We start from the raw sequence: 27,182 nt of genomic DNA on the forward strand, positions 1-27,182 counted from the left end.
TAACTGCCAAGCCATCCCTCCAGCCCTATTTATTTACATGAGAGAGAGAGAGAGAAAGAGAGAGAGAGAGAGGGAGAGAGAATGGGAACTCCAGGGCTTCTAGCCACTGCAAATGAATTCCAGACACATGCGCCACTTTGTGCATCTGGCTTTGTGTGGGTACTGGTGAATTGAACCTGGGTTCTTAGGCTTTGCAGGCAAGTGCCTTAACCACGGAGCAATCTCTCCAGCCCCCTCTTAGTGTTTTAAAAATAATCTTTATTATTTTTAACACTTTTTTTTTCAAGGTAGGGTCTCACTCTAGCCCAGACTGATCTGGAATTCATTATGGAGTCTCAGGGTGGCCTTGAACTCATGGCGATCCTCCTACCTCTGCCTCCCGAGTGCTGGGATTAAAGGCGTGTGCCACCATGCCCAGCTTTTTAAACACTTTTATACATGGATGTAATATATTTTAATCTTATTCCTCCATTTTTTTATTTTTTATTTTTTTTTTTAGTTTTTCAAGGTAGGGTTCACTCTAGCCCAGGCTGACCTGGAATTCACTATGTAGTCTCAAGATGGCCTTGAACTTATTACAATCCTCCTACCTCTGCCTCCCAAGTGCTGGGATTAAAGGCATGCACAATCATAGCCAGCTTCAATTACTCTTTCCCATTCCCCTCCCATTCTCACTAAAACCCTCTTCTTCCCAATTAATCTCTGCCCTACTTTCTTTTTTCTTTTTTGAATATTTTATTTTTATTTATTTGAGAGAGAGAGAGAAGGGGAAGACGCAATGAGAAAGGATTGGTTCTTCAGCCACTGCAAACAAATTTCAGTTGCATGTACCACCTTGTGCATCTGACTTACGTGGGTACTGGGGAATCAAAACTGGGTCCTTATAGTTTTCATCTGTCCTACATTCATATGCCCTGTTTTTTAATTAATTTTTGTTTCCCCCACTGAGCTAATTTAGTTAGGGTTTGCTCATATGATCATAGGTGGGAGGTTATATTTTTTTTGGTGTTTTGGATGGTACCTAGAGCCCTCTGCATGCTAGAACACTCTATGCTGTCTTCCCTCCTAGTTCTGATGTATTCCTTAACCAACTCATCCCTGTGTTTTGTGACTTGTGTGTTGCTTTCAGTTCAGATTCTTCCCTGTGACTTATTAACGATTCTGCATAGTCAATATTATGCAAATAAATGGAAACATATGCACCTCCCCACGTGTGGGAAATGTCACTGCTGGCTGTTCTGCTCCGAGCTGCCTCTGCAGCTTCCAATTGAGCCCCCTTATCTCTGGTGGCTCATCAGACTACTCTTGTCACATCCAGGTGGCGGAGCTAATATGACATTGATGGCAGCTTGCAATTCATTCCCTCCTCGCCTCAGCATTGGGTCTAGGATGCTAAGCTCCAGTCCTTTCCACTCTAGGCTCACCTTTCCATCTCTGATCAACCTAGGTTTCAAGCCACAGATCATACGCATATGCGCAGGAGCTGGTTCTACAACTTACGCTTTGGGATTCCTTTTTGTTTCTCTTCTTTCAACCATGGTTTAACATGGTCAGGAGAGGCCCGGTACGCCATGCTGCTCGGAAGCTGGCTTTTCGGCGGAAAGCAGGTGCAGGTCTGTCAGCCCCACAGCTGGTTGAGGTAACTCTATCAGACAGTGTTGGGCAATTCTGTCGTCTGAAATAGAAACCAGTATGGTGGCAAGCATTCCATTTGCCAAATGGGGCACCTTCTGGGCTGGTGTAGGTCTGCTTTTCATGTTGGTGCATCTGCTGGGTTGTGGTTGCTTGTGTGTTGGGAGCTGGCAGATCTGCGGAGTTTTCTTGTTATCTTAGGTATTTCTTCTAGGACAGAACTATTAAGACTTACTACTATTTTCGATGACTTGACAGTTTTGACTCCTGGCTGAATTCCCGATTGGAAGAAATTAACTTCTGGTTTTATGCCCACACCGGACAGAAGCACATCATCTTCCCGGCTTCCTTCCTTCCTTTCTTTGAAAAACAACTAAGAATAATTTTCTAGTTCCCTCCAGATCATAGATTCTGGGAGCCACTATCCTAAGTTGTTTGCTCACCACTCGATTCCAATGAGCCCACATAATGGATTCTTGTGCATTTTGTCCCCACTTCCTGTCTTTTTTTTTCTTTTGGCTGAAATTTTAAACTTTATTCTACATCTGAACCATAGAATATGAAACAAATTGTGACATTCAGAATACTGTTAATTAGATCTTTATACAAAAGCAAATTGTGGGGGCTGGGGAGATGATTCAGTGGTTAAAGACACTTGTTTACAAAGCCTTCTGGCCAAGGTTCAATTTACAAACCACCCTTGAGGGCCAGACACACAAAGGGATGCAAGCATCTGGTGTTCCTTTGCAGCAGTGAGAGGTTCTGGTACACCCATAAACACATATGCACAAATAAATTTTAAAAAAATCAAATGGGGCTGGAGACATAGCTTAGTGATTCAGGTGTTTGCCTGCAAAGCCTAAAAACTCAGGTTCGATTCTCCAGGACCCACGTAATAAGCCAGATGCACAAGGTGGTGCATATGTGTGGAGTTCATTTGCAGTGGCTTGCCTTCCTCTCTTTTTCTCTTCCTTTTGACATATACGTGTGGGTGTGTGGCGAATGCATGTATAACACATGCCCATATGTGTGTGCAGATGCATGCACCCTGTGTGCATGAATGCAGAGGCCAGCGTAGGTCGTTGGGTGTCCTCCTCTTTCGCTCTTTTGAGTTCTTCCTTTGTGACGGAGTCTCTCACTGGACCTGGAGCTGCCTTTGCAGGTAGACTGGCTGCCTAGCGAGGCTCCATGGTCCTTCTTCCTCTACCTTCCTCCAGCAGGCCTGGGGTTAGAGGCATGTGTGACCACACCCAGCTGTTTTTACATGGGTGCTGGGCTTCGAAGTCAAGCCGTCTCTGTTCCTCATGCTTGATTGAGCAGCAAGTGCTCTCGCCCGCCGAGCCATCTTCCCAGCACCCCTCTCTTCCTTTTGAAGGTCAGCGACAAGCAAGAAGAAGCCTGTCTAAGAAATACAACATTTCTCTCAAAGAAGAGATGGGGAAAGTTCCTCTCTTCGATGTTACCTCTGTCTACGTTTTTAGCAGGCTGAGAGCCTTTGAAGACTAAAGCTGAGGATGCAAAACCATAACCTCCTGGTTAGAGGCAAAAACTAGAAAACGGGTTCGTACATCAAACAGCTCTTACTAGGCAATTGGATGAGTGAAGCCCGCATGAGGCACAGGACCTCACTCCTCTGTAGAGATGGAACCCCGTTATCCAACGTGCAAATACTCCCTAGATTGGCAACAGGAGCAGCTTAGTTGCAGAGTAGGCAAAGCAGCAAATGAACGAACTTGCTTTAAAAGCCCAGCTTTAGGCCTGGAATGCACTGGACCCCTAATCTGAGGTTCTCATGAATTGTTCTTATTTGGAGGTAACACACAAAGAAACACATTCTGATTGCTTCTTTAACCTGAGATGCGAGATGGAGGCAAAGTTCTATAAATCACTACCTAAAATTTCTGGGGATAGAATCACAGTTTGAAAATTCTAGATGCTGCCTGGAAAAAAAATGTACTAATGCTAGTGGATTTTTGTTTCTTTTTTGTTGTTTGTTTTAATTTATTTATTTGAGAGCAACAGACAGACAGATGGGAGGGGGAGAGAATGGGCACACCGGGGCCTCCAGCCACTGCAAACGAACTCCAGATGTGTGCAGCCCCCTTGTGCATCTGGCTAACATGGGTCCTGGGGAATTGACCCTCCAACTGGGATCCTTAGGCTTCACAGGCAAGAACTTAACTGCTAAGCCATCTCTCTAGCCCTCCTTCTTTCTTTTTTGAGTGTATATGTGTGTCTGGTATGTTTGCATATGTATGTATGTTCATATGTGTATGGACACACGTGTGTGTGTGTAGTATAGAAGTTGATGCTGAGTGAACTTCATCATTTGCTCTCCACCTTATTTTCTTGAGACAAGGTCTCTTACTCAACCTGGAGCTCACCGATTAGGCTAGACTAGCCATCCCGCAAACCCAGCGGACCCACCTGTGTCCGCCTCTCCAGTGCTGGGATTATGGCCGTGCCTTACTGGGTGCTGGGGACTGAACTCAGGTCCTCATGCCTGTGTGGCAAGAATAGTAGCCACTTACCTTTCTCTTCTCAGCCCCTATGAGGGTGGCTTTGAATGACATGAAGCATTGGTATCTAATATACATCATAGGAAGAGCAGTTGAAGGATCTCATGGAAGAGAGTCTTAAGGTAGTCCAAGAAAAATTTTAATTTCAAATTAAAGGATTATTCTCTGAGAATAGAAAAGCTCTCCTTTTTCTTACAGAGGAGACCTAGAGGCAGTGGGTTGTAGCTCTAAGACACTCCTTCTGGTTCTGTGGCAAGAAGCTCTTGCTAAACACTTGGAACTATCAGTGAGAGGAGCCTTTTAGGAGGGAAGAGGCCCCAGGCTGGCTCTAGAAAGCTTGCAGCACAAGAGCAGCCATCAGGAGCCTGGGAAGGGCAGAGGAAGGAAGTTCTGTCCATCCACACAAAGAATCTCGAAATCCTGCCCTGGAGACTGCTTGTTTCCATTCACTTCTCTTTGTTAGGGCCCTGGAGATGGCTCAGTTGGTAAAGTGCTTGCTTTACAAACTTGAGGACCTGGGTTCAATCATCTCTACAACTCATGTGAAAAGCTGGGCATGGTGGCATGTGCTTATAATCTGGCACTGGGGAGGTGGAGATAGAGTATCCCTGGTACTCACTGGCAAGACAGTCTGGCTACTTGGTGAGTTCTCATTTTATACTTTTAACGAACCTAAGGCAGGAGTACTATTATTGTGCCTATTTCACAGATAAGGAAAGTGAGGCCAGAGGTAGTTCAATAATAAATAGCCCAAGATCTTACAGATAGGGACTGGCTGAGCTAAGGAATGACATCAACTTTTGGACTCCAGAGCTATGGACCTAACCACTGGACATCACTGCTTCTCCCATTTATTTTAGGGGTGCTATGAAGTCTTTGTGGATGGCCCCCATATTCCCTTGGTTCTACTCTTATGCTGAGCCGTTGAAACAGAACTAGGCACATAGTAGGAGTGCATTCCTCATGAGGGTAACTCTAGAGGGTTATGAGGCACAAAGTAGAATTTACCAGATGGGTTATCTTAGTTAAAATTACAAAATATTTCTTTCTTGAAAATTATTATTTTTTGTTCATTTTTTAAATTAATTTATTTGAGAGCGACAGACAGAGACAGAAAGAGGCAGAGAGAGATGGAGGGATGGGCGCGCTAGGACCTCCAGCCACTGCAAAAGAACTCCAGACGCGTGCGCCCCCTTGTGCATCTAGCTAACGTGGGTCCTGGGGAATCGAGCCTTGAACTGGGGTCCTTAGGCTTCACAGGCAAGTGCTTAACCACTAAGCCATCTCTCTGGCCCCAAAAATTATTATTACTTTTTATTGACAACGTCCATGATTGTAAAAAATATCCCATGGTAATTCCCCCCCGCCACTTTCCCCTTTGAAACTCCACTCTCCATCATATCCCCTCCCCCTCTCATTCAGTCTCTCTTTTATTTTGATGTCACATGCTCACAACAGTGTCACTGGCTACTTTGGATAGATATGTCATTTCTGTATTTCCTGTTGTGTCCTTTCAGTGGTATCTATGTTCTGTCATGGGCTTACTTTCTTTGTCATGGCTCTTTTTATGTGTGTGTGTGTGTGCTGTGGTGTACATATGGATCGTGCATGTGTGTGGGGGGGAGGGGATGCACGTGCACGTGGAGGCCAGAGGAGAAGGTTGAGCGTCTTTACTGATCCACATGTTTCCTTGAGGTGGAGTCTTTCACCAAACCAGAGCCATCATTTCAGTCAGACTGAATAACCAGCAAGGCCCAGAGGCTCTCCCACCTCTGCACACCACAGGGCAGCGTTACGGCTGGAGGTGGCCATTCTCAGCTGTTTATTGAACGAGGCAACTCAGCCCTTTTAGGTTTTCATGCTTGTGTGGCAAGTGTTCTTATCTACTGAGCCATCTCCGCAGCTCTTACTTTTACATCATTATTATTTATTTATTATTTTTTATAAGAGAGACAACTGGCATGCCAGGGCCTCTAGCCAATGCGATCCAAGTCCAGACACATGCACCACCTTGTGCACAAGTGTGACCTTGTGCATCTGGCTTTTGTGGGTTCTGGGGAGTCTAACCTGGGTCCTGAGGTTTTGCAGGTAGGCACCTTAAGTGCTAAGCCATCTCTCCAGCCCTCTTCATTATTTTTTAAAAAAGAATTATGATTGCAAAAAGCATATTAACGTAACATTGACCATTTTAATCATTTCGAACTGTGGCAGTAAGTAGACGCATAGTGTTGTGCAACCACCACCACTCTCTGGTTCTAGGCTTTCTCATTCATTGCCTTGCTTAATGTCACCCTACTTATATGCCACAGAAAATGAAACCTGGCATATAACTGTTGCAGTCTGATTCATAGTAATTAAAAGTGTTAACAACCCCAGTGTCCATCAACAGATGAATGGATAAACATAATGCAGCATGTCTATTCAATAGGATAATATTCAGCCATAAAGGAATGCATCTGCTTCTTTGCAGATGAGCCTTTAAACATTATGTTAAGTGAAAGACTCTAGGCGCGAATGCCCACATATTAGGTTGTTCCATTCATAATATACTGTTTTTACTTTTCACCCTATTTGTAATGCTCTGTGATGTTTTTCACATAGTATTTTATATGTATTATTAATAATCAAATTAGTTAACTGGTGTGTGTGTGTGTGTGTGTGTGTGTGTGTGTGTGTGTGTGTCTATGGATACTCCATGGTCTTTTGCCACTACAAACAAATGCAAGATGCATGAACTACTTCGCATCAAGTGTTATGTGGTTGCTGGGGAGTTGCGCCTGGGCCAGCAGGCTTTGTAAGCAAGTGTCCTTAACTGCGTCACCACCTCTCCAATCCCCTATATTGTTTTTACAGATGCACAATTCTATTCTAGCATATGTCCTAAGCAATGAAATGATCAGTTTGGCATGCTAATTCCATTCTCAAATCTAATATGAAAAAAATCTAATTTGATACTAAAAACAAAGCTCACCCGGGTCCCATCTAAATGCATATGTGTACCTCATAAAGCACGTGTCAGACATCACTGAGAACAGCCTTTTTGGTTCCTTCAGCAATCCATTCCTTCTGGATACAGCTCTTTTCTGTACATGACTACATAGATATTCAAGTTGAACCTAAGAAAAACGAAATCAGGCTGAAAATTTGGTTCCTCAGTACTGCATTGGTGTCTCATTGCTTGCTCACGGCTGTCTACTGACATCACGGGCACTGGACATCACCCAACCACTGATGGTTCCCCCGGGATGGCTTGGGTCTTGTATGTACTGAAGTCCTCCATGTCCCCTGCTCTGTGCTTCTGTCTTCTCTCACTCAGCATCCTCACATCCTGCTCCTCGTCCTGGCTGACCATTCATCCCTCCGGCCAGCACTGAAACTGACCTACTTTTCCAATGTCACCAGGGAGGGCTTGGTGCCAACCAGCAGCGTGGTGCCTCCTCTCCCAACTCCTCTTCCTGTTAGCCTGCTCTGGACTGGCTCCATCCTGCCGCTCTCCCCTGCTCCCTTTGACGGGAGGACCTCCTCCCCGGAGCCCCGCCAGCCCCACAGAAGGCTCCCTCTGCTTCCTGCTCCATCTTGTTTTCTGTCTCGTTAGAGAAGGCAGCTCACTCAGCTCTGCTGTTCTCCTAACTTATTTGACTGTCTTCTTTCCCTCTTCCTTCTCTTTGAGATTTCTCCTTTTTTTTCCACAGTCTTTTGTCTCCTTTTTCTCTTCCCCCAACTTGTCTCACAATTTTCTCTATAGCCGTAAAGTTTACCCTGTAGGGACGTTTTGGAAAACAAATAGGAAGAGTTATTATTGAAAAAAAATTTGAAAAGATTTATCATTTTTAATTTGCATGCCTTAGCTCTCCTCTGCAGGGAAAGGGGGTGTCTCAACCTGCAGGTGTATTGAGCCCTCTTTGGGTTTCCTCATACATACCTGAGTATTTACAATAAAGTTTAATTTTTAAATTGGGCACAGAGATAACGGTCATAATTAATCATAAAATAGAATGGGCTAAACAATCCACTGTGATAAAGGTTCTGTGAACTCCTTTTCTCACCTTCTCTCAGAATATCTTTTTTTCAGCTTCTTCTTTTTTTTTATTACTTTTTTTATTGGCAACTTCCATAATTACAGACAATAAACCATGGTAATTCCCCTTCCCCCACTTTCCCCTTTGCAACTCCACTCTCCATCATACCTCTCCCCCCCCCCCCCAATCAGTCTCTCTTTTATTTTGATGTCATCATCTTTTCCTTCTATCATGATGGTCTTGTGCAGGTAGTGTCAGGCACTGTGAGGTCATGGATATCCAGGACATTTTGTGTCTGGAGGAGCACATTGTAAGGAGTCCTACCCTTCCTCTGGTTCTTACATTCTTTCCGCCACCTCTTCCACAATGGACCCTGAGCCTTGGAAAGTGTGATAGAGATATTGCAGTGCTGAGCACTCTTCTGTCACTTCTTGGCACCATGGTGCCTTCTTAGTCATCCCAGGGTCATTGTCAGCTGAAAAGAGAAGCTTCCCTAACCAAAAGTGAGAGTAGCATTAATATATGGGTATTAATATTAAGAGAAGTGCTTACTGGGAATTTTGGTGAGCATAGTATATACATATAGCCAGACACCAGCAGACATTACAGCCCTAGGGCTCCTGAATTCCTTTGTCATAGATTTTTAGTATTAGGCATGTGTTCTGTCCTGTGGAGCAGGCCTCCAGTCCAATTAGAGAGCAGTTGGTTTCCCCCATAACAGACATGCCACTATTGCACCCATTGGCTCATTTGGTCTGGCTGGCCAAATTTAAGGCTTGCAGTGTCCACTGTTGAGTATCTTCACTGGTGATTTCTCTGTCTCCCATTGAACTGAATACAGAATGGCTTCTATCAGCTTTCTATCAGCTGGTCTACATGGAGGAAGTTATCAGCTCAGTTCCAGCAGGATTTCTCAATGGCCTTGTGGCCCAAGTATGTGGAATCTTTAGAAATAGGGTCTTACCATCTATTCCTGGTGGGAAGCAAAGGGCCTTGGCAATGGCCTGTAATGTTTGGGGGCATCAGAGACCTCCTTGGCCAACAACTCATTGGAAGGTATCCCATCCCTGGCACTGCAAATTTTCTAGTAACAATCTATGGCTTTTGGGTGTGCCAATGTCCAAAAAAGTAGGTTTCCATATGACTTAGATTTTAATTAACACTCACCCACCTTCCCTTTACTCAGTCTCTTCCTCTGACCCCGCTTAGGCCTTTTCACCCCCATTAATCTGTTTTTCTACTTACATATATACAATACCATCCTATTAAGATCCCGCCTCCCTTTCTATTCCCTTTATATCCCCCTTCTAGCTTACTGGCCTCTGCTACTGAGATTTATTCCAACTCACATAGAAGTCCAATCATTTGTAGGTAGGATCCACATATGAGAAAGAACATGTGACATTTGGCTTTCTGGGCATGGGTTACTTCACTAAGTATAATCCTTTCCAGATGTACTACACATATATCCCAGTTTTCCCTGTGAAGATGTAAGACGATACTATGGCTACTTGATGGATCAAGTGAGGTGAATGATGTAGACATTGTGACATAGCGTGGAGCTACCACTGACCCGACAGAGGGAGGATCCTCATCTTCCGGTGGTCCTGGACCGTGGACCCGCAACAGTGCCAGAAAGGCAGCGTACACAGTATAGATAAGCTGACCAGTGGGTGGGGCACAGTGGGGTGGCATAAAATGTCATGATTCTAGTCAGTACAATTTTAAATGTATTGAGACTTTCAGAATTTTCATTTAAAATTCTTGACCTGGGGTTGACCACAGGTAATTGAAAATACAGAAATCACAACCATGGACAAAAAGAAGCTTATTATACAAGCAAAAATTTTCCTCAGCCATTCAGCCATTTTTTTCCTCAGTGGGTGGTAAATATGCCATTTTCTTTCCCACCAAGAGAGTTGTCTTCGTTATTATGGGTGAAGATGAGAATTACTAGGTAATATTTGGGACTGAAAAGCTTCGTCTTTTGGGGGACGCATTTCCACAACAAAAATCCATGTAGGATAGGAAAAATTATTACTGCTGAGTTTACACAAGGCTGTCAAGTTTCATTACTAGACTGGGCAGCACTGAGATTGCTATTTAGGCCAGGGCATATTTAACTCTATCCTGATGGTTATGTGTGGCCGTCCAGCACACCGGGACATTCTCCATGCTGCTGAGGACTCCAGCACTGGCCAGATGCAAACTTGTTCTTGCTCATTCAGCCAGTGAGTACTGACCATCCGGCATATGCTAGATGCTGTGCTAGGTGGGGGCATGCGGCAGTGATTCACACATGGTTCCCCTGGTGTTCACCCTCCAGCAAAGAAGGCTAACATGTGTGAAAAACTGTGATAGCAGGATGGAAAGCAGATAGAAGAAGAGCAAGAGGAGGTGGGAACTCCATGGTGTGGACTCTGCCCAGTTTTGCCTGCAAATACTTAGGGGAGAAATCATATTTAATTGTGACTTTTATAATTTTATTATATTTATTTTTTAGTAAAATTTTTATTTTTAAAAAATGATCTGTTAGAGAATTAGATACATGAGTTTCTTTTCATCTGCATATGGTGTGTGCAGGTACATATGCATGTGCATGTGTATGGGTGTATTTGTACATGTGCATGCATGCACGTGCGTGTGTGTGTGTGTGTGTGTGTGTGTGTGTGTGTTTGCATGTGGAGGACAGAGGTCAATGTCAGGTGACTTCCCCAGTTGCTCTCTTCCTTACTTTTTTAGACAGAGCCTTACACTGAACCTAGAGCTCACCAATTCATCTAGACTAGCTAGCCACTAAGCCCTGAGGATCCTCCTGTCTCCACATCCCCAGTTCTGGAATTACAGGCACGTGTTGCTGTGCCCGGCTTGTATGTGGGTGTTGGAGATCTGAACTGGGACGCTCATGCTTGTCCTGAGAACACTTTACTCACTGAACATCTCCACAGCCCCAAGTATATAAAACTTATCAAACTCATGTTGCTGAAATGTGGCTCATGTGTTCTGGACTTGGTCTCCAGCTGGTGGCACTGTTATGAGAGATGCTGCAAACTTTAGGATGTGACGTTTAGCTGAAGGAAGTAGTACACTGGGGCTGTGCTTCTGAAGGTTGTATCTCGTTCCCAGACTCTCCTCTCTCCCTCCCTCCCTCCCTCCCTCTCTCTCTCTCTCTCTCTCTCTCTCTCTCTCTCTCTCTTGTTTCTTGGCCCCCATGAGATGAGCAACATGTTCCCATAGCCATAACATTCCACCTTGCTGCAGGCCCAAACCAATGACGATAGCCACCATGGCTGTATCTCTGAAACTGTGAGCCAAAATACATCCGTCATCCCTTAATATCTAGGTATTTTATTGAAACAGTGAAGAGTCTGATGATGGCACACAGGTAGATTCATGTAATTACCATGACTACAATTGGGTTACAGAATCATTTCATCATGACATAAAAATCTCTTAGGCAATCCATGTGTGGTCATACTGCTTATAACCTTTGAACATCTGATCTGCTGTCTGTTCCTATCTCTTGCTTTAGGAGGATGCTGTATCAAATGGAATCGTACTGTGTGTGACTACCTGTGAGTCCATGACTCCACTCAGCAGAGTGTCTCTGATATTCATTCCCGTTCTTTTGTGCTTCTATAATTCACTATTTCCTATAACTGTGTAGCGTTCCATCATATGGCTATACCACACCTTAGGTTGGAAAAGGGCATACATTTTACTTTGGAGTGTCCTCCTTTATCATTGGTCCCCTTGTTTCTTTGAGATGGAATTTCTCATTGAACCTGTAGCTGCTGCTTTTGGTCAGATTGGCTGACCAGTGAGCCCAGTGATTCTCCAGTCTCTGCCCACTCCCCCCAAAGACTGATGGTATAGGTATGTGTGGACATGTTCTGATTGTTATGTGAGTGTTAGGAATATACCTCAGGTCTTCATACTTTAATGACAAGAACTCTTACCCACAGGAGCCATCTGTCCAACTCCCATTTCAGGCTTTTGAAAAGGTTGCATGCAATGATCAGAGCTGAGGCTCAGAACAATTACCTGGCAAGTGGAGTTAATATGAGTGTGGGGAATGGGCCTTAGGGAGTCTGGGAACAGCTAAGGTGTGCTCACAATCCATTTAGGAAAGTACCAAGTACTGCTTAAGGCATTTGGGGAATAAGCAACTGAGTAGAATTCCAGTTTGCCTGTCACTAAACCTGTTCTCTTTATTCACAAGTTCACAGCATTCAGAGTACTCAGTTGTGAGAGATGAATTCTTTGTTTTGGTGTGTGTATGTGTGTTCATGTGTGTGAACACAGGTGTGTATGCACCACAATATACATGTGGAGTCACAGGACAGTTTTCGATGTCAGTTCTCGCCTTTCGCCTTCTTTGAGGAGGGTCTCTCATTGTTCCCCACTGCATTGTCCAGCGCAGGTGGCCTACAAGGCTCTAGGAGATTCTCCTGTCCCTGCCTCTAATCTCCTCAGGCTCACTGGATTACAAAAAAAGGTGTGGTATAGCCATATGATGGAACACTACACAGTTATAGGAAATAGTGGATTATAGAAGCACAAAAGAACGGGAATGAATATCAGAGGCACTCTGCTGAGTGGAGTCATGGACTCACAGGTAGTCACACACAGTACGATTCCATTTGATACAGCATCCTCCTAAAGCAAGAAATAGAAACAGACAACAGATCAGATGGTCAAAGGTTATAAGCAGTATGACCATACATGGATCGCCTAAGAGATTTTTATGTCACGATGAAATGGTTCTGTAACCCAATTGTAGTCATGCTCACTTTATAGTGCCAAGCTTTTTACGTGGGTGCTGCGGATCCAAAGTCAGGTTCTTATGCTTGTGCAGCAAGCGCTTTATTCCCTGTCACTGCTCTTAAAGGTTACGAAGTCTTGTCCTCAGGGAGTTTACCATGTGTCACAGATGCTGCTCTTGTATGGATGATGAATGAAGCAACACTAGGGGACATTTTTCATGTAACATTCATCAAAGGCTTAAGCTTAATTTTCATGGTTGTTCTGATAGGCAGAATTTAAAGGGTCTTAAGCAAGTGATGTCTTTTTCAAGACTCACTCCGAGTGATTGTGCTAACTGAAGTAATAAATGTGTGCACTAAAAGAGAAGCAAATGAAAGAGGACATATTTACTTCACAGGAGCCAGGGAGTACTTGGTGAGGAAGGTGTTATTTGAGACAGCACTGAGGAGTGGGTAGTATGATCCAGGCAATGCAAGGGATGATGTAGCTGCAGAAAATTATGTAGGCAAAACCATGTGGCCTGTTTTATTGCCACCACTTGGTCTTGTGCTTGGTGTGAAGTGGAAAAACACAGTCCTGAAGTAAACATTAACACATTGCTTTTCCCAGTCAAGTCAGTGCTTGTCAAATGATCTAAGCCTGGTGCTAAATAAACACAAGTGACCGAAGGGAAGACTTGAGGTTTGTTCGCGAAGAACCAAATGTGAGATCCTCAGAAACTGTGAGACCTGCTAGGACCTATCCCAGGAGGTGTGGAGCCCAGATAACCAAGAGAAGAAAAGGTTACCAGGGAAGACCCCATGGTAAAAATGAAGCTTAAAAATCAGCCTTGCAAAAAGCAAAAAGCAAAAAAAAAAAAAAAAAAGGAATGGGCTGAGACTTTGGGTAGGAGTTTCAAGAGGAAGAGGCAGGACAAAAGTGTGTTCGGCTGGGAGCAGGCCCTCAGGTGACAGGATCAATACTTCAATACTGCAGAGATGCCAAGGAGCAGAGGAATTTGTAAAATCCCTGTGTGACTTTTCTAGAAGGTAACTAACCGTGTTGTAGGGATGCTGGACAGGAGTGGGTTTTGTTTCATTCAAAGACTTCGGATCCAACAAGTGTTGGTTCATGCAGTCATGTTACCACTTAAATCATCTATAGTAAAGTTTGTTTTAGGTTGAGAGTGGGCTGGGACTGAAGGTGAGTGGCGGAGTGTTTACCTAGTATATGGGAGGCCCTGGGTTATAGCCTCTAAACTATGAAATAAGTAAGTAAAGAAATAAATATAGAATGACAGAAAAATCTAAAATGCATTATATATACAAGATGGGAACTGGATTCTCTGTTATGTAAAAGAAATATCCAGAATGCCCAAGGCTGGTGTAGTATTCCACAGTTTCTGGGACCCAAGCTTCTTCCACTGTGTGAATTTGTTATTTTAGGCACTGGCTCCTACTCCATGACACAGAGTTGCTACTAGTGATCAACCATCATGTCTGTGTTGTAACAAAAAGGAAGAAGAAGGGTCAAAGATAGGCTTACCTCCTTCTTATAAGTTACTTCCTCTGGGTTATACAAATATATATTCTTCTCTATTCTTGGCCAGAACATAGCTTATAATTTCCAGATTGTAAGTTTTATTATAGGATATTTTGTGCCCAGATAAAAATGGATATTTCTATTTCTCTCTTAAATTTTTTTTTTTTTTTTTTTTTTTTTTTTTTTTTTTTTTAGTAATACTGGGAATTGAGTCCTGGGCCTCATGCTTGCTGGACAAGTGCTCTTCTACTAAACATCATCTCCAGCCCTTTTTCTACAAATACATACATACATGCATGTATGTGTATGCATATATGTAAATATGTATAAATATATATGTAAATTTCTAGCAGGTTCTGGGTAAATTGCCCAGACCTCAAACTTGTGATCCTCCTGCCTCTACCTTCTGAACAGCTGGGATGAAAAGCTTGTGCCACCAGTCCTGGCTTTGTGATAGTCATTTCTAAGACGGAAGAAGTAAGAGGGTACTGATGGAAGTCTCTGGCACCCTGTGTAGCCTTTCCCATCATTGTAAAACCCTCGGAGCCTCTTTGTGTAGAAAGAGGAAGTCCACACTTAATTCTTAAGGTGAGAATTCATGTGATATATGTACCTTGAACAACATTTAATCATATTAGAGGTTAAGAAAAGTTTAGTCCCTTATCTTTGATTTTTTAAAAAATTTATTTATTAATTTGAGAGACAGAGAGAGAGAAAGAAGAAGAGATAGATAGATAGATAGATAGATAGATAGATAGATAGATAGATAGATAGATAGACAGACAGACAGATAGAGAGAGAGAGAGAATGGGCACACCAGGGTCTCTAGCCACTGCAAATGAGCTCCAGATGCATGTGCCACCTTGTGCATCTGGCTTTCCATGGGTACTGGGGAATCGCGCCTGGGTCCTTAGGCTTCTCAGGCAAGTACATCTTAACCGCTAAGCCGTCTCTCCAGCCCTGTTTGTTTGTATTTATAGTACTGGGGATTGAACCCAGGACCTCATGCATGCCAGATAAGCCCTCTACCCCTGAGCTGTATTCCTAGCCCTTAGTCCCTTATCTTTAAGCATTTTCTTTCTCACTTGTACATCTAGGGAGATGGAACAGAGAACTTAGATCTCCTGATTTGAATACCAGAGTTCCTTTCTGCCTCAACATGGAGGAACAGAGACCTTATCTGCTTTCTGGTTTGAGTTGCACAAATAGAATTTCTCCTCAGATATTATAAGAAGATATGGTAAAGTAAAGAGGTGGAAGCTCTAAGGTCCCACTGGCCATGTTTTTCCTCTCTGCTTTTCAGCTACCTCATTAGTTTCCCAGTTCTCCACAGAGCACAGGTGGACGCCTACAGTATGGGTGAATGGAGCTCATCGTCAGAGGGAGAAACAGGGACTGACGGTGAGCTGAGGCTTTTGGTCATTTGGTGAATATGTGTTGAGCATCTGCTGGGGCCAGACTCTGTCCCAGGTTCTGCACAGGAGGGGATAGCTGCAAGCCACATACAGCCTCTGTGTCCCTGGCTCCTTATGCGTCGTGGGAGCAGTCAGGCACTCTTGACAGAATCACTCCTTGGATGGAGTGTCCACTGACCCATGTCATCTCACTTGTTCTGTATAGTTTTCTTTTCTTCTTTTCTTTCTATTTCTTTCTCTTTTTGTGAAGAGACATAATGTCCATGCACATCTTCCTTCTTAGGATTTTTTGTTTTTTGGTTTTTCGAGGTAGGGTCTCACTTTAGCCCAGGCTGACCTGGAATTCACTATGCAGTCTCAGGCTGGCCTTCAACTCATAGCGATCCTCCTACCTCTGCTTCCTGAGTGCTGGGATTAAAGGCGTGTGCCACTATGCCCGGCCTCCTCTTAGGATTTTAAATAATGGATGGGGGATGTAGCTCAGTTTGTTAAAGTGCATGCCTATCCCAGGTTTGAGCCAAAATATCACATAAACCAGGTCAGCTGGAGCATGCCTATTATCCCAGCACTCAGAAAGGTAGAATCAGGAAGATGAAAAGCTCAAGGGTATCCTTGGCTACTTAGTGAGTTGGAGGTAGCCTGGACTATATGAAGCTCTGTCTGAGAGTGGAGAGAGGAGGAGAGAGAGAGGAGAGATTAAATAGTTTGGTAACCTGGGCATAGGTGAAAGTGAGCTACCAGTGTTAAGTTAGTTGCTTCTTTCACACTCTTGGATTTCTCTTTACATAATTTGTTTTTGTCGACTGATTCCAGTTCCGAAAGGCTGGCTAAAACATTAGAAAATAATGTGGTTCCTCTCAGTATTATTTTTATAGTGTCATAAACATTACCCAGACATTTCTGACTTCTCACCATAGGTTTCTTAGCATACCCACATATAAGGAACAATAGCAGGCTGGGATTTAAAGAGCCATTTTATTAATGGCTACTCAGGCTTCCATAACTTCCCCCCGCCCCCCAAAAAAACACACATTCCAAAAACAGTCATTTCATAGAATTGCCTCTTGCAACTGGTTTGCTAGAAACGAATGTTGAATGTACAAGATTCCCGAGATCCATGTCTGCTCATTTATTCAACAAGTACCCTTAGGCTCGGACCACAGGGCACATACTCCTAGCATTTTTTAAGAGTTGGAGTGACCAAAACAAAAATTCCCCCTTTACATACTAAATATTTTTATTTATTTATTTGAGAGTGACAGAGAGAGAGAGAGAGAAAGAGGCAGAGAGAGAGAGAGAGAGAGAGAGAGAGAGAGAGAGAGAGAGAGAGGGAGAGAATGGGTGCGCCAGGGCCTCCAGCCACTGCAAACGAACTTCAGATGCATGCGCCCCCTAGGGCATCTGGCTAACGTGGGTCCTGGGGAATTGAGCTTCAAACCAGGGTCCTTAGGCTTCTCAGGCAAGTGCTTAACCGCTAAGCCATCTCTCCAGCCCAGCATACTAATTTTAAAGCAGGGTCTCACTCTGGCCCAGACTGACCTGAAACTCAGTCTGTAGCTCAGACTGGGATGAATTCGAGGTGATTTTCCTACCTCAGCCTCCCAAGTGATGGGATTAAAGGTGTGAGTCTACATGCCTGGCTACTTTCAATTTTTTTTGTAATTCAGTATTATCCAGGTCTGGTGATGCAGACTAAAGCAGGAGAATCACAAGTTCACAGCCTACTTGGGTTACAGAGTGAATTTAAGATCAGCCTGGGCAACTCGTTCAGACTCTATTTCAAAATACTGTTTAAAAGTGGGGGGTTAGTTATTGTGGGTGTAGCTTGGTGGGACTTGAATAACATGCAGGGGCCCTGGGTTCAATTCCCAACTCGGAAGACAAAGGAGGAAGTGGGGGAGGATGACAGAAAGCAAGGGAAGAATGAAGGATGTATGGGAGGGAGGAAGGAAGAAAGGAAGAAGGAAAAAGAAAGAAAGAAAAATTCCAAACTGTTTAGCAAAGACAATAATTTTTCCCCCCAATGGGCCACAAAATAAATTGTCTCGTGGGAGTAAACAACACCTCCCTGTCCCACCTTTTCTGTTTTATTTGTGTGGAGGTTTCTGAGTTTTTTGGGTGATGCTGGCCCCAATGATGCAGAGCTGTGAGTGTAGCTATTAAATTCCATCCTGGCATTTACTCCCAGCCTCCTACACATTTGGTCACCATTCATGGGAGTAGGTAACCTCCCGCGAGTATATGAGGTTGAGCATGCGTGAGGGTCAGAGGAGAACTAGACAACGCAGCCAAGGTGCAAGGGCCTGGAGGTGAGGGAGCCGCTTTCAGAGGAAGGAGGACTGCTTCCTATCCCCCAAGGGAGCGGTAGTGGGTTTTGTGACTGCAGATCTGGGGGCTGACTGGAGTTCACACATGCTGCATAAGTGCTTGGCCATTGAACTCTAGCCCCAGACCATGAGGCACAGGAGAGCCATGTCATAGACAGACAGCAAAGCGTAAGGGACTGCAAGCCACCAGGAGAAATCAGACCAGAGCAGAATGCTTCCAAAAATAAACAGAGCCCAGAGAATTGAGAAGTTAAATGAAAACAGTGACTCTATTCTCAAAACCATGTAAATTAAACGACAAGTGGGAAAACCACGGCACCCAAATCCACTGGAAGCGGCAGTTAAGGGATAGGAAGCAGCTCTCCGGGAACCTGGGAAATGGCTGAGCAGATGGAAAATTAGCTGAAAATTGAAAATCGCTAAATAGGTTATGCTGGCATTTATGAAACAGTAAGAGAATTAAAGTCTAAAGGGAAATCGTGAATAATAAATATGTCTGGAGAACTTTCCAAATAATCAGGTTTGAGGTGTTGTAGGAACCCTACAGCTGTAAGGCCAAAGAAATAAAATAGAAATCTGGAAGAATGAAACATTTTAGGTAATAAAGGGGCTTCTGTAGCCAGTGTGTAAGTTAGCTTTTGAAAGAAAGGACTGAAGGAACTGGAACATAACTATATGAGATAGTAAAGAGAACCATGGCTTTAAAAAGAGCGAGTTGCATCGTGGTCGGGTGTTGGGAAATGCGACAGGGCAAGAGAATAGAGAAAACACATGGAAAATGCTCGGCAATGTTAATTAGTATTTATCAGACCCTAGCTCATAGTAGGCATTATGCAAGGCATCCTAGGTGCACCGTTAGGTTATGATAGCATGTGCAGTTTAAGCTAACTTACTTCTGAGTGTGTGTGATATGTGTTGGGTGTACCTGCATGTGTGTATATGTTTGTGTGTGCAGGTGAATGTACGTGCATGTGGAGGTCTGATACTGGGAGACTTCCTCCATTTTTCCTTTATTTGCTTAGGTAGGGCCTCTCACTTGAGCCCACTAATTTGGCTCACTAATTAGGCTAATCAGCCTGTCCCGGTGATTTCCTGTCTGCCTCCTGAGTCCTGGGCCTGCAGATTGGCCACCACATCCACCAGGCATTGATGTGAGTGCTGATAGTTCTGACGCTGGTCCTCATGTCTGCACAGTAAGTTCTCTCCTTATCCACTAAGCCAACTCCTCAGCTCGGCCAGCCAACTTTTTTTTTTTTTTTTAAATTTTTATTTATTTTATTTATTTATTTGAGAGCGTCAGACACAGAGAGAAAGACAGATAGAGGGAGAGAGAGAGAGTGGGCGCGCCAGGGCTTCCAGCCACTGCAAACGAACTCCAGACGCGTGCGCCCCCTTGTGCATCTGGCTAACATGGGACCTGGGGAACCGAGCCTCAAACCGGGGTCCTTAGGCTTCACAGGCAAGCGCTTAACCGCTAAGCCATCTCTCCAGCCCCAGCCAACTTTTACAAAGGAGGAAACTCATGGTCAGAGAATGCTCTAAAACGTCCCCCAACGTGACATAGCTGAGGAGTGGCAGAGGAATTCTCTTTCCTCAACATTGTGAAATCTCAACAACATAAAAAAGAAGTTCCAAATCTTTTTATCCATTACCACACATAATTATTCAGAACTAGTTCCGAGGCCAAACACAATATTAAACAAGCAAAGGGGAGGGGAGTCCCTGTTTTCATGATGAAAACCAAACCAAAAGCAAAGCACAGTAGGGATCTAAAACAACTGTCTGTTAGAAATACAATGCCTACCATGTGCTACTCAGATTTTCTAGCAGAAAATAGAAACATAAGAAGCAGAGGAAGACAACTTTTCCTAGATTGGATGTAACCCGGCACGTCTATGTCATTTCCACATGAAACCATCACAAAATGATTCATTTATCTTTTCAACTATTTCTTTGGATTTGAGTTTTGAGGCATCATTTCACTCTATCCCATGTTGATCTGGATCTCCTATCTCAGCCAGAATTAAAGGTGTGGGCCACCACAGCCAGTTTTGCACTATTTTTTTTTTTTTTCAAAAAGAAAGCCTTTGAAGTCAAGGGTCTGTTTCACACTTGTGGCACATCTTAATTTGGACTTGCCTATGACTACAGCTTTCACAGTAGACATTGCAGGTCTACAGAGAACTTGGCATTTGGGGGAGGGGTCCAATTTCTTTCCAGTCTTAGTATAGGATGTATAAGTTCCCTATTATTCCTTGTCACCTCTTTTGCTAGACACCAACCACTCATACAGCAGAGCATGCAAGCAGTAGAGAAAGAGGTTTTATTCCACCCCGACATCAGACTATTCACACGACAGGAAATCTGTACTTAGTCTGCGTTCTGTGTTGCTTCATATTTCCTGGAGCAGAGTTGTGCAAGCCGCTTTGCCATCAACGAGTGACAACACAGAAGTGTACCTTTTTGATCCATTATAGCCCTTCTGCCCCTGCATTTTGCCTGAACGCTTTTATGTGTACGTAGCTCCTGGTGGAAATGTTGAAGATGGGGCGTGACGCTTAGCCGCCATCAGAATCTCTAGCAGTTCACCGGATCACTAAAGGTTTACATTCAATTCTAATAAGCAAAACAGGAATACGATTTTGCTGTTGAATGCAGATGCTCAGTGGATAATGATGGGACCAAGCAATGCGTCCATACTTGCATTACCTCAGGTGAAGACTTCTGTTCTAGAGCAGGTCTAAATGGGAAGAGAGCCAATGGAAATAGAAAAAAAAAAAAATGTCCTTCCTAGAAAGTGGATGGAGGACTTGCAGGTAATTGGTACTTGCTCCCTGCTAACTTCATGGTGAAATCATTGTTCATTAGAAACTTCTGTAAGAGCCTCCCCCGCCCCTCACCCCTCACCCCGCCAAAGACTAATGACTGGAAATAGGCTTTAAAAAAAAAAACAAAAACAATGCGACAATGTTAACATTGAGCATATGAAGTCTGCAAAGACATTAGGAATGTGAAGAGTTGCACATAGATATTTTCGTATTTATAATCTGAAGATAGATTATATTCAGTTTATCATCCTGATAATTCCACTTGAGTTTCCTAGAAAATGGAATGTGGGAGAGGTGGAATAGAGATGGTAAATTAATGAAGGAGATTTGTGTAAATCCCATGAACAACTCCAAGGAAAGATGGTCATTAGTATATGATGGATTTTTTATTTTTTAAATGTTATCTATTTTTTTTTATTTATTTGAGAGACAGGGAAAGAGGGAGGGAGAAAGAGAGAGAGAGAGAGAGAGAGAGAGAGAGAGCACATATGGGCATGCCAAGGCTTCTAGCCACTGCAACTGAACTCCAAATGCATATGCTGCCTTGTACATATGTCTTACTTAGGGTCCTGAGGCATCAATCCTGGGTCTTTTGGTTTTTCAGGAAAGCACCTTAATCACTAAGTCATCTCTCCATCCCATGGTGGCTTTTTGATGAAAATGATGACTGTAGTAACCAGAGTTTCTGTGACACGACCTGTCCATGGCTCTTCCCAGCACCAAATGTGTTTGTCAACCTAAAATATTTATTCTCTGGCCTATGGTGTTAGTATAACGAATACTTAGACAATCATCTTATATACAGATGTTTATTTTGGCTCAAGGTGTAAGGTTGAAATGATTGGGCAAACACACTCGTGTGTAGGTGTTTGTGTGTGCGTGAGAGAGAAGAGGGAGAGATGTTTGCTTCTATGTACATGTGTCTGTGTGTGTGGGCATGCTTGTGTGTGCTGGTGTGCAGGCATGTGTGCCTGAATTACCCGTTTTCTACCATCTCAGCTAAACACTTTCAACTTTCACACCAAAATTCCACAAACTGTGTGTCCACTGAAGTCACTCCTCTTGATGCATCCTCTCTACTGGGCTGTTGCTTCCTTTGTCCTCTTTCTTGCCTTGATCACCACATGGTCTCCTCCATTTGTCTTTTGGTGCCTTGCAAACTTGCTTTTCAGTCCTCTACCCTCCATAAACCCAGGATGAGGATAAGTTCTCAGTGCAGCCCATACAGCGCTTTCTTCCATCTTTAGCGTCATCCTCCAAGCCGCTTCCCGCCAAGTACCCCATCTCCTAGCCCTTCTGAGCTGATTCTAACTCATCAAACTCACCCTGAAGAGCCCCTCGGGTGAGTGTGAAATAGAGTGTGTCCTTAGGCGTACCCCTCTGAATTCCATTGCTTTAGCTCATCATGTGCCAGCCAAGAAGAAGAAACGGAGCAACCAGTGTGAAAGACCCAGACCGAGTGGTGTTCAAGCCACTCACGAGCACGTTGAGGTTCTCTTCAAGGGCAATGAGGCTATTGGCAGAAGGAAGGAGCAGCTGGTCACGTCATGTCCACAGGGAGCCAGCTGAGCGTGAGTGCTGGGGCTCAGCCATCTCTCTCAGCCAATGGGATGGTGCCACCCACATTCAGGGTGGTTCTTCCTACCTCAGCTAACCTAGTCTAGAATCATCTTCACAGACATGCCCAGAGGTTTGTCTCTGCATGCTTTCAGATTCCATCTAGTTGACAAGTAAGATGAACCATCACAGGCAGACATAGAACTCTCTAGGCCAATCTCTTTCAAACTCCTTTCAGTCTCCTCCTCTTTAATATTTTCATTTCATTTGCTAACGGGGAATATAAAACAAGAACATCCTGTCATCCTCTCCTTTTCTGGGGAAGTTTTCCAATGCTTTAGTGCACCATGAGATTTTTACAGTGCATCTGCTTAGGGGTCTGCAACCGTATCTTCTTAGGTATCTGTTGTTTGTCTTGCTTTTGTGTGTGTGTGTGTGTGTGTGTGTGTGTGTGTGTGTGTGTGTATGAGTGTGGGTGTGTACCAGAAACTGATGTTAGGTATCCTCCTCAGTTGCTCTGCATCTTATTCTTTTTAAAAAAATTTTTATTTATTTATTTACTTGAGAGCGACAGGCAGAGGGAGAAGAAGGGGGAGAGAGAGAGAATGGGCGCGCCAGAGCCTCCAGCCACTGCAAATGAGCTCCAGACGCGTGCGCCCCCTTGTGCATCTGGCCCTTGTGCATCTGGCTTATATGGGTCCTGGGGACTCGAGCCTCGAACTGGGGTCCTTAGGCTTCACAGGCAAGTGCTTAACAGCTAAGCCACCTCTCCAGCCCTGCATCTTATTCTTTGAAACGGGTTCTTCTGTTGCATTTCGAGTTCATGAGTTTTGGCTAGGGAGTCTCTGTGTGAGGCTCCCCTGCGCTGGGGTCCCAGGCACACAGCATCACGCCTGGCGTGTTGCTCACGCTTGTGCAACAAGCACCGGGCCATCTCCCCAGCCCCAGTTTAGACATCTTTAACCTCCCATTTTTCTCAAGCCTCAGGAAATAAGGACCCCTTGGGCTCTTTGTCACCCCAATTCTGATAGAGGAACTCTGCTCTGATTTCTGTCATCTGAGTCCAGCTTGACCACAGGCAAGAGAAGGGGGCTTCGAGGAGCAGAGAGGGTTCAAGTGTCAGATAGACAAGTGTCCTTTATGCTAAAAATACCCAGCTGATGACTAAGCTGCTTGAATGTGACATCGGCAAATGAAAGTCATCGTTAATGCTTTGCACTGTATCATCCTCACATCAACCCAGCACAGAATCCTGCTCAGCAACTCTCCACTCGCCCCCACTTGCTTTCTGATCCTCTTCCTCCTTGCCTCCTCTTCTTCCTCTGACACAGCAGGGTCAAAGCCCCCCTTCTCTTTCACTTTGAGGGAAAGAACAATGCTAACCCTGTAAACAGAACCGCCACATCCCTCTGAGTCTCCTGACCCATTCTCTGCACAAACGTTCAGTGACATTACAAAGCATGACCGTGACAGTTCCTTGATAAAAAAAACCATCTGATGTCTTCTCATTCTCTTCAGATAGAAGGTACATGGCCGGCAAGACCCACACTATCTGCCTCCTTTCCACCTTCTCAGCCTTCTCTAATGCCACCCGACCCCGTCTCTGGTCCACTTCACTTATTTGCATTGGATCCTATGTATGTACAACTCCATAGGCCCCTTAGCATGTGCTTAGCCTTTGGCCTGCTTATTTAAGTCTTTTAAAAAAATAACCTGCTTAGTGCCGACTCACCAGATAGATCAAACTACACTTCCTGAGTCTCACCTGTTCCGTTTGTTCTGTTTCTCTTACGTGGCTTTTCTTTTTCTTATACCACGTATAACAGATCTGGAGTCAACCAGCTAACAACTATCCTCTGCCTTAGACTACAAACCTCATGAGAAGGGGGAAAATGTTCATGTCTGTATGCTTATTGATCTCCATGCAGCTAACTAAACCCTGACATGTAACAAACAAATATTAGTCGAGTGAGTCATGCATAGGTGGGATATCATTGCTGTGGCGTTACGCGCCATGTGATTTATGAGCAAACCGTTTCCTTTAGGGAAGCTTACGAAGACACAGTAGAATGCATGTCAGGTTCTCCTATGAGAAAATCAATGAAGCCCAGGTCTATGGATGTGCAGGTTAGAAGTGTTCCATTCCACATGCTTAGCAGTTCATTATTAATGTCTAAATACAGGATTGGGTTCTAACAGTGAGTCTAGGCTGACCGTTCAGAGCATATACCCAGCTACAGTGCCTGCACGGGCCCTGGCATGCCCACAGATGGAGGCTTTGTGCAATGAATTATGGTTCTGTTTTGTCATTGTTCATCTGCTTGACACATCTTTAATTCTTCCCTAAAAACGTGTCTTTCTTCCTCTGTCTAGATTTATGGTCAATGTGACGTGGGACGGCAAAGACTTGTCCTTCACTGAGGAAGGCTATCAGGTGCACCCCAGGCTCGTGGTGATTGTGCTGAACAGAGACCGAGAGTGGGAAAAGGTGAGCATCCTTCCGTGTGTGGAGTGCAGGGAGGGAGGGAAATGTGGAACAAGCAGTGCCAATAGAGCCTTCTCTGGGAGGGTCCGTTCCAAGCCAACGGCGGCCTTTCTTAGACCGAGGTACAATCAAAGTGCCCCCTTTTCATCATATGGTCCTGTGCTGTTTTCAGATCCCAGCTGGAGTAGTCCTTGGATGATTTAAAGACACGTGAGTGTGGTTTGCACCACAGCAGTAGCAAATGTCAACTATGCAGCAAAGATCAAACCAGTTTGCTTCAATCTCCCAAGTGTTTGCCATCTGCCATATGGTCCAACACCCTGGATTTTCATTCACTCACTCTTCTACTTAAGCAAACTGAGCTTTCAAACTTAACTGTATCACATCTATGGCTTCCTATAAGTCATATGTTGGAGAGGGCGATTGAAATTCCTTGTGGAGCACACGTTCAAGTACATAGTCGCTTTGAAATAAATTTCTGTGTAAATTAAAAAAAAAAAACCCACAACTGGTCCTATAGATCACATAGTCAGGTTCTGAGTCAAATAGCAGAGACCTACCAGGGAATTTACTGAGATCACAGGCTCACAATGGCAAACCTCTCCCAGGTACACAATCTCTTTTCCACATCTCAACTCTCATGTTAGTTGCTTCAGTGTCACATAGAATACAGTCAGGCTAGGGATATAGCTCAGTTGTTAGAACGATTGCCTAGCATGAACCAAGCCTTGGCTTCTATCCCCCCAGAACTGCATTTTTAAAAAGGAAAAAGAAAACAGGCAGCAGAGGCATCAGGATTTCAAGGTCATTCATGGCTAGGTAGTGAGTTTGAGACCAGCCTCGGCTACACTAGACCCTTTCTTTTTAAGGGGCCAAAGTGGAAAATTATACTGCTGTCTCTTTTGGCAAGCTATGCCTAACTTCCAAACAATGTCAACATCTTAAGGTTTGTCTATCATTGCTTTACACATCCGATTGAGGCTTGAGAGACCCTAGACAGGAGACAGGTTGGGGCTGTGGCATGGAAAATAACATAAGTTAAGTGGAATTGGGAGAAAATGTTCTGTGAATAGTAGCATTGACTTTGGGGGAGCAAAGGGTAGATTCCCAAAGGGGAGGGCGATGAGGCAACTTAGGATACCATCTCTGCTACATCCACCAGCTTCAAAATACACATTCTTGGGCTGGAGAGATGGCTTAGCGATTAAGAGCTTGCCTGTGAAGCCTAAGGACCCTGGTTTGAGGCTCGGTTCCCCAGGTCCCACGTTAGCCAGATGCACAAGGGGGCGTACGCGTCTGGAGTTCGTTTGCAGAGGCTGGAAGCCCTGGTGCGCCCATTCTCTCTCTCTCCCTCTATCTGTCTTTCTCTCTGTGTCTGTCGCTCTCAAATAAATAAATAAATTTAAAAAAAACACATTCTTTCAAGGGCACGTGGAGGATTTATGGAGGCAGATTATATTTGGGAATATACAACAAGTCTTAGTGCATCTTCAAAGACTGCAATGAGGCAGTGTGCCTCTCCTCACAGTAGCATCCAAAGAAGCCAGTAACTAAGATCTTTCTAGAAGATATCCAGATGTTTGGAAATTACTACACATTTCTAAATGAATGTTAAGCAGAAGATCATAAAGAATATTTTGGATAGAATGATAAGAGAAACACAACATATCATAATTTAAGAACAAAGTTGGGCAGGGGAAATGGCTTAGCTATTAAGGTGCTTGCTTGAGAAGCCTAAGGACCCACATTTGACTCTCTCCAGATCCCACATAAGCCAGACCTACAGAGGTGAGGCAAGTGCAAGGTCACACATGCCCACTAGGTGATGCAAGCATCTGGAGTTTGATTGAAGTGTCTGGGGCCCTGCTGTACCAATTCTCTCTTTCTGCCTCACTCTATAAAATTCAAAATTATATATATCAAAGTTGACAAAGTGCTAACAGGGGAATTCTCGGCTGAAAATGCTTATAATTAAAGGAGGTAAAATATAAAGTCAAGTATTTATGCTTCTATATTAAATAAGCTAAGGTGGTGATACATGTCTCTAATCCCAGTGCTGGGGTAGCTGAGGCTGGAGGATTGTGACTTGGAGGCTAACTTGGGTTACACAGT

General features: G+C 44.1%; 1 protein-coding gene across 1 annotated transcript in view; it reads left to right on the forward strand.

The window, feature by feature from the left end:
* Nucleotides 1-27,182, forward strand: part of Grin2a (glutamate ionotropic receptor NMDA type subunit 2A) — a 453,099-nt gene that overhangs the window by 300,558 nt on the left and 125,359 nt on the right. Inside the window, exon 4 of the mRNA XM_004652254.2 lies at nucleotides 24,959-25,073. Coding sequence (XP_004652311.1) covers nucleotides 24,959-25,073 — 115 coding nt within the window. The remainder of the gene's footprint in view (nucleotides 1-24,958; nucleotides 25,074-27,182) is intronic.

This window comes from Jaculus jaculus, chromosome 11 (assembly GCF_020740685.1).
Source record: "Jaculus jaculus isolate mJacJac1 chromosome 11, mJacJac1.mat.Y.cur, whole genome shotgun sequence".
NCBI lineage: Eukaryota > Metazoa > Chordata > Mammalia > Rodentia > Dipodidae > Jaculus > Jaculus jaculus.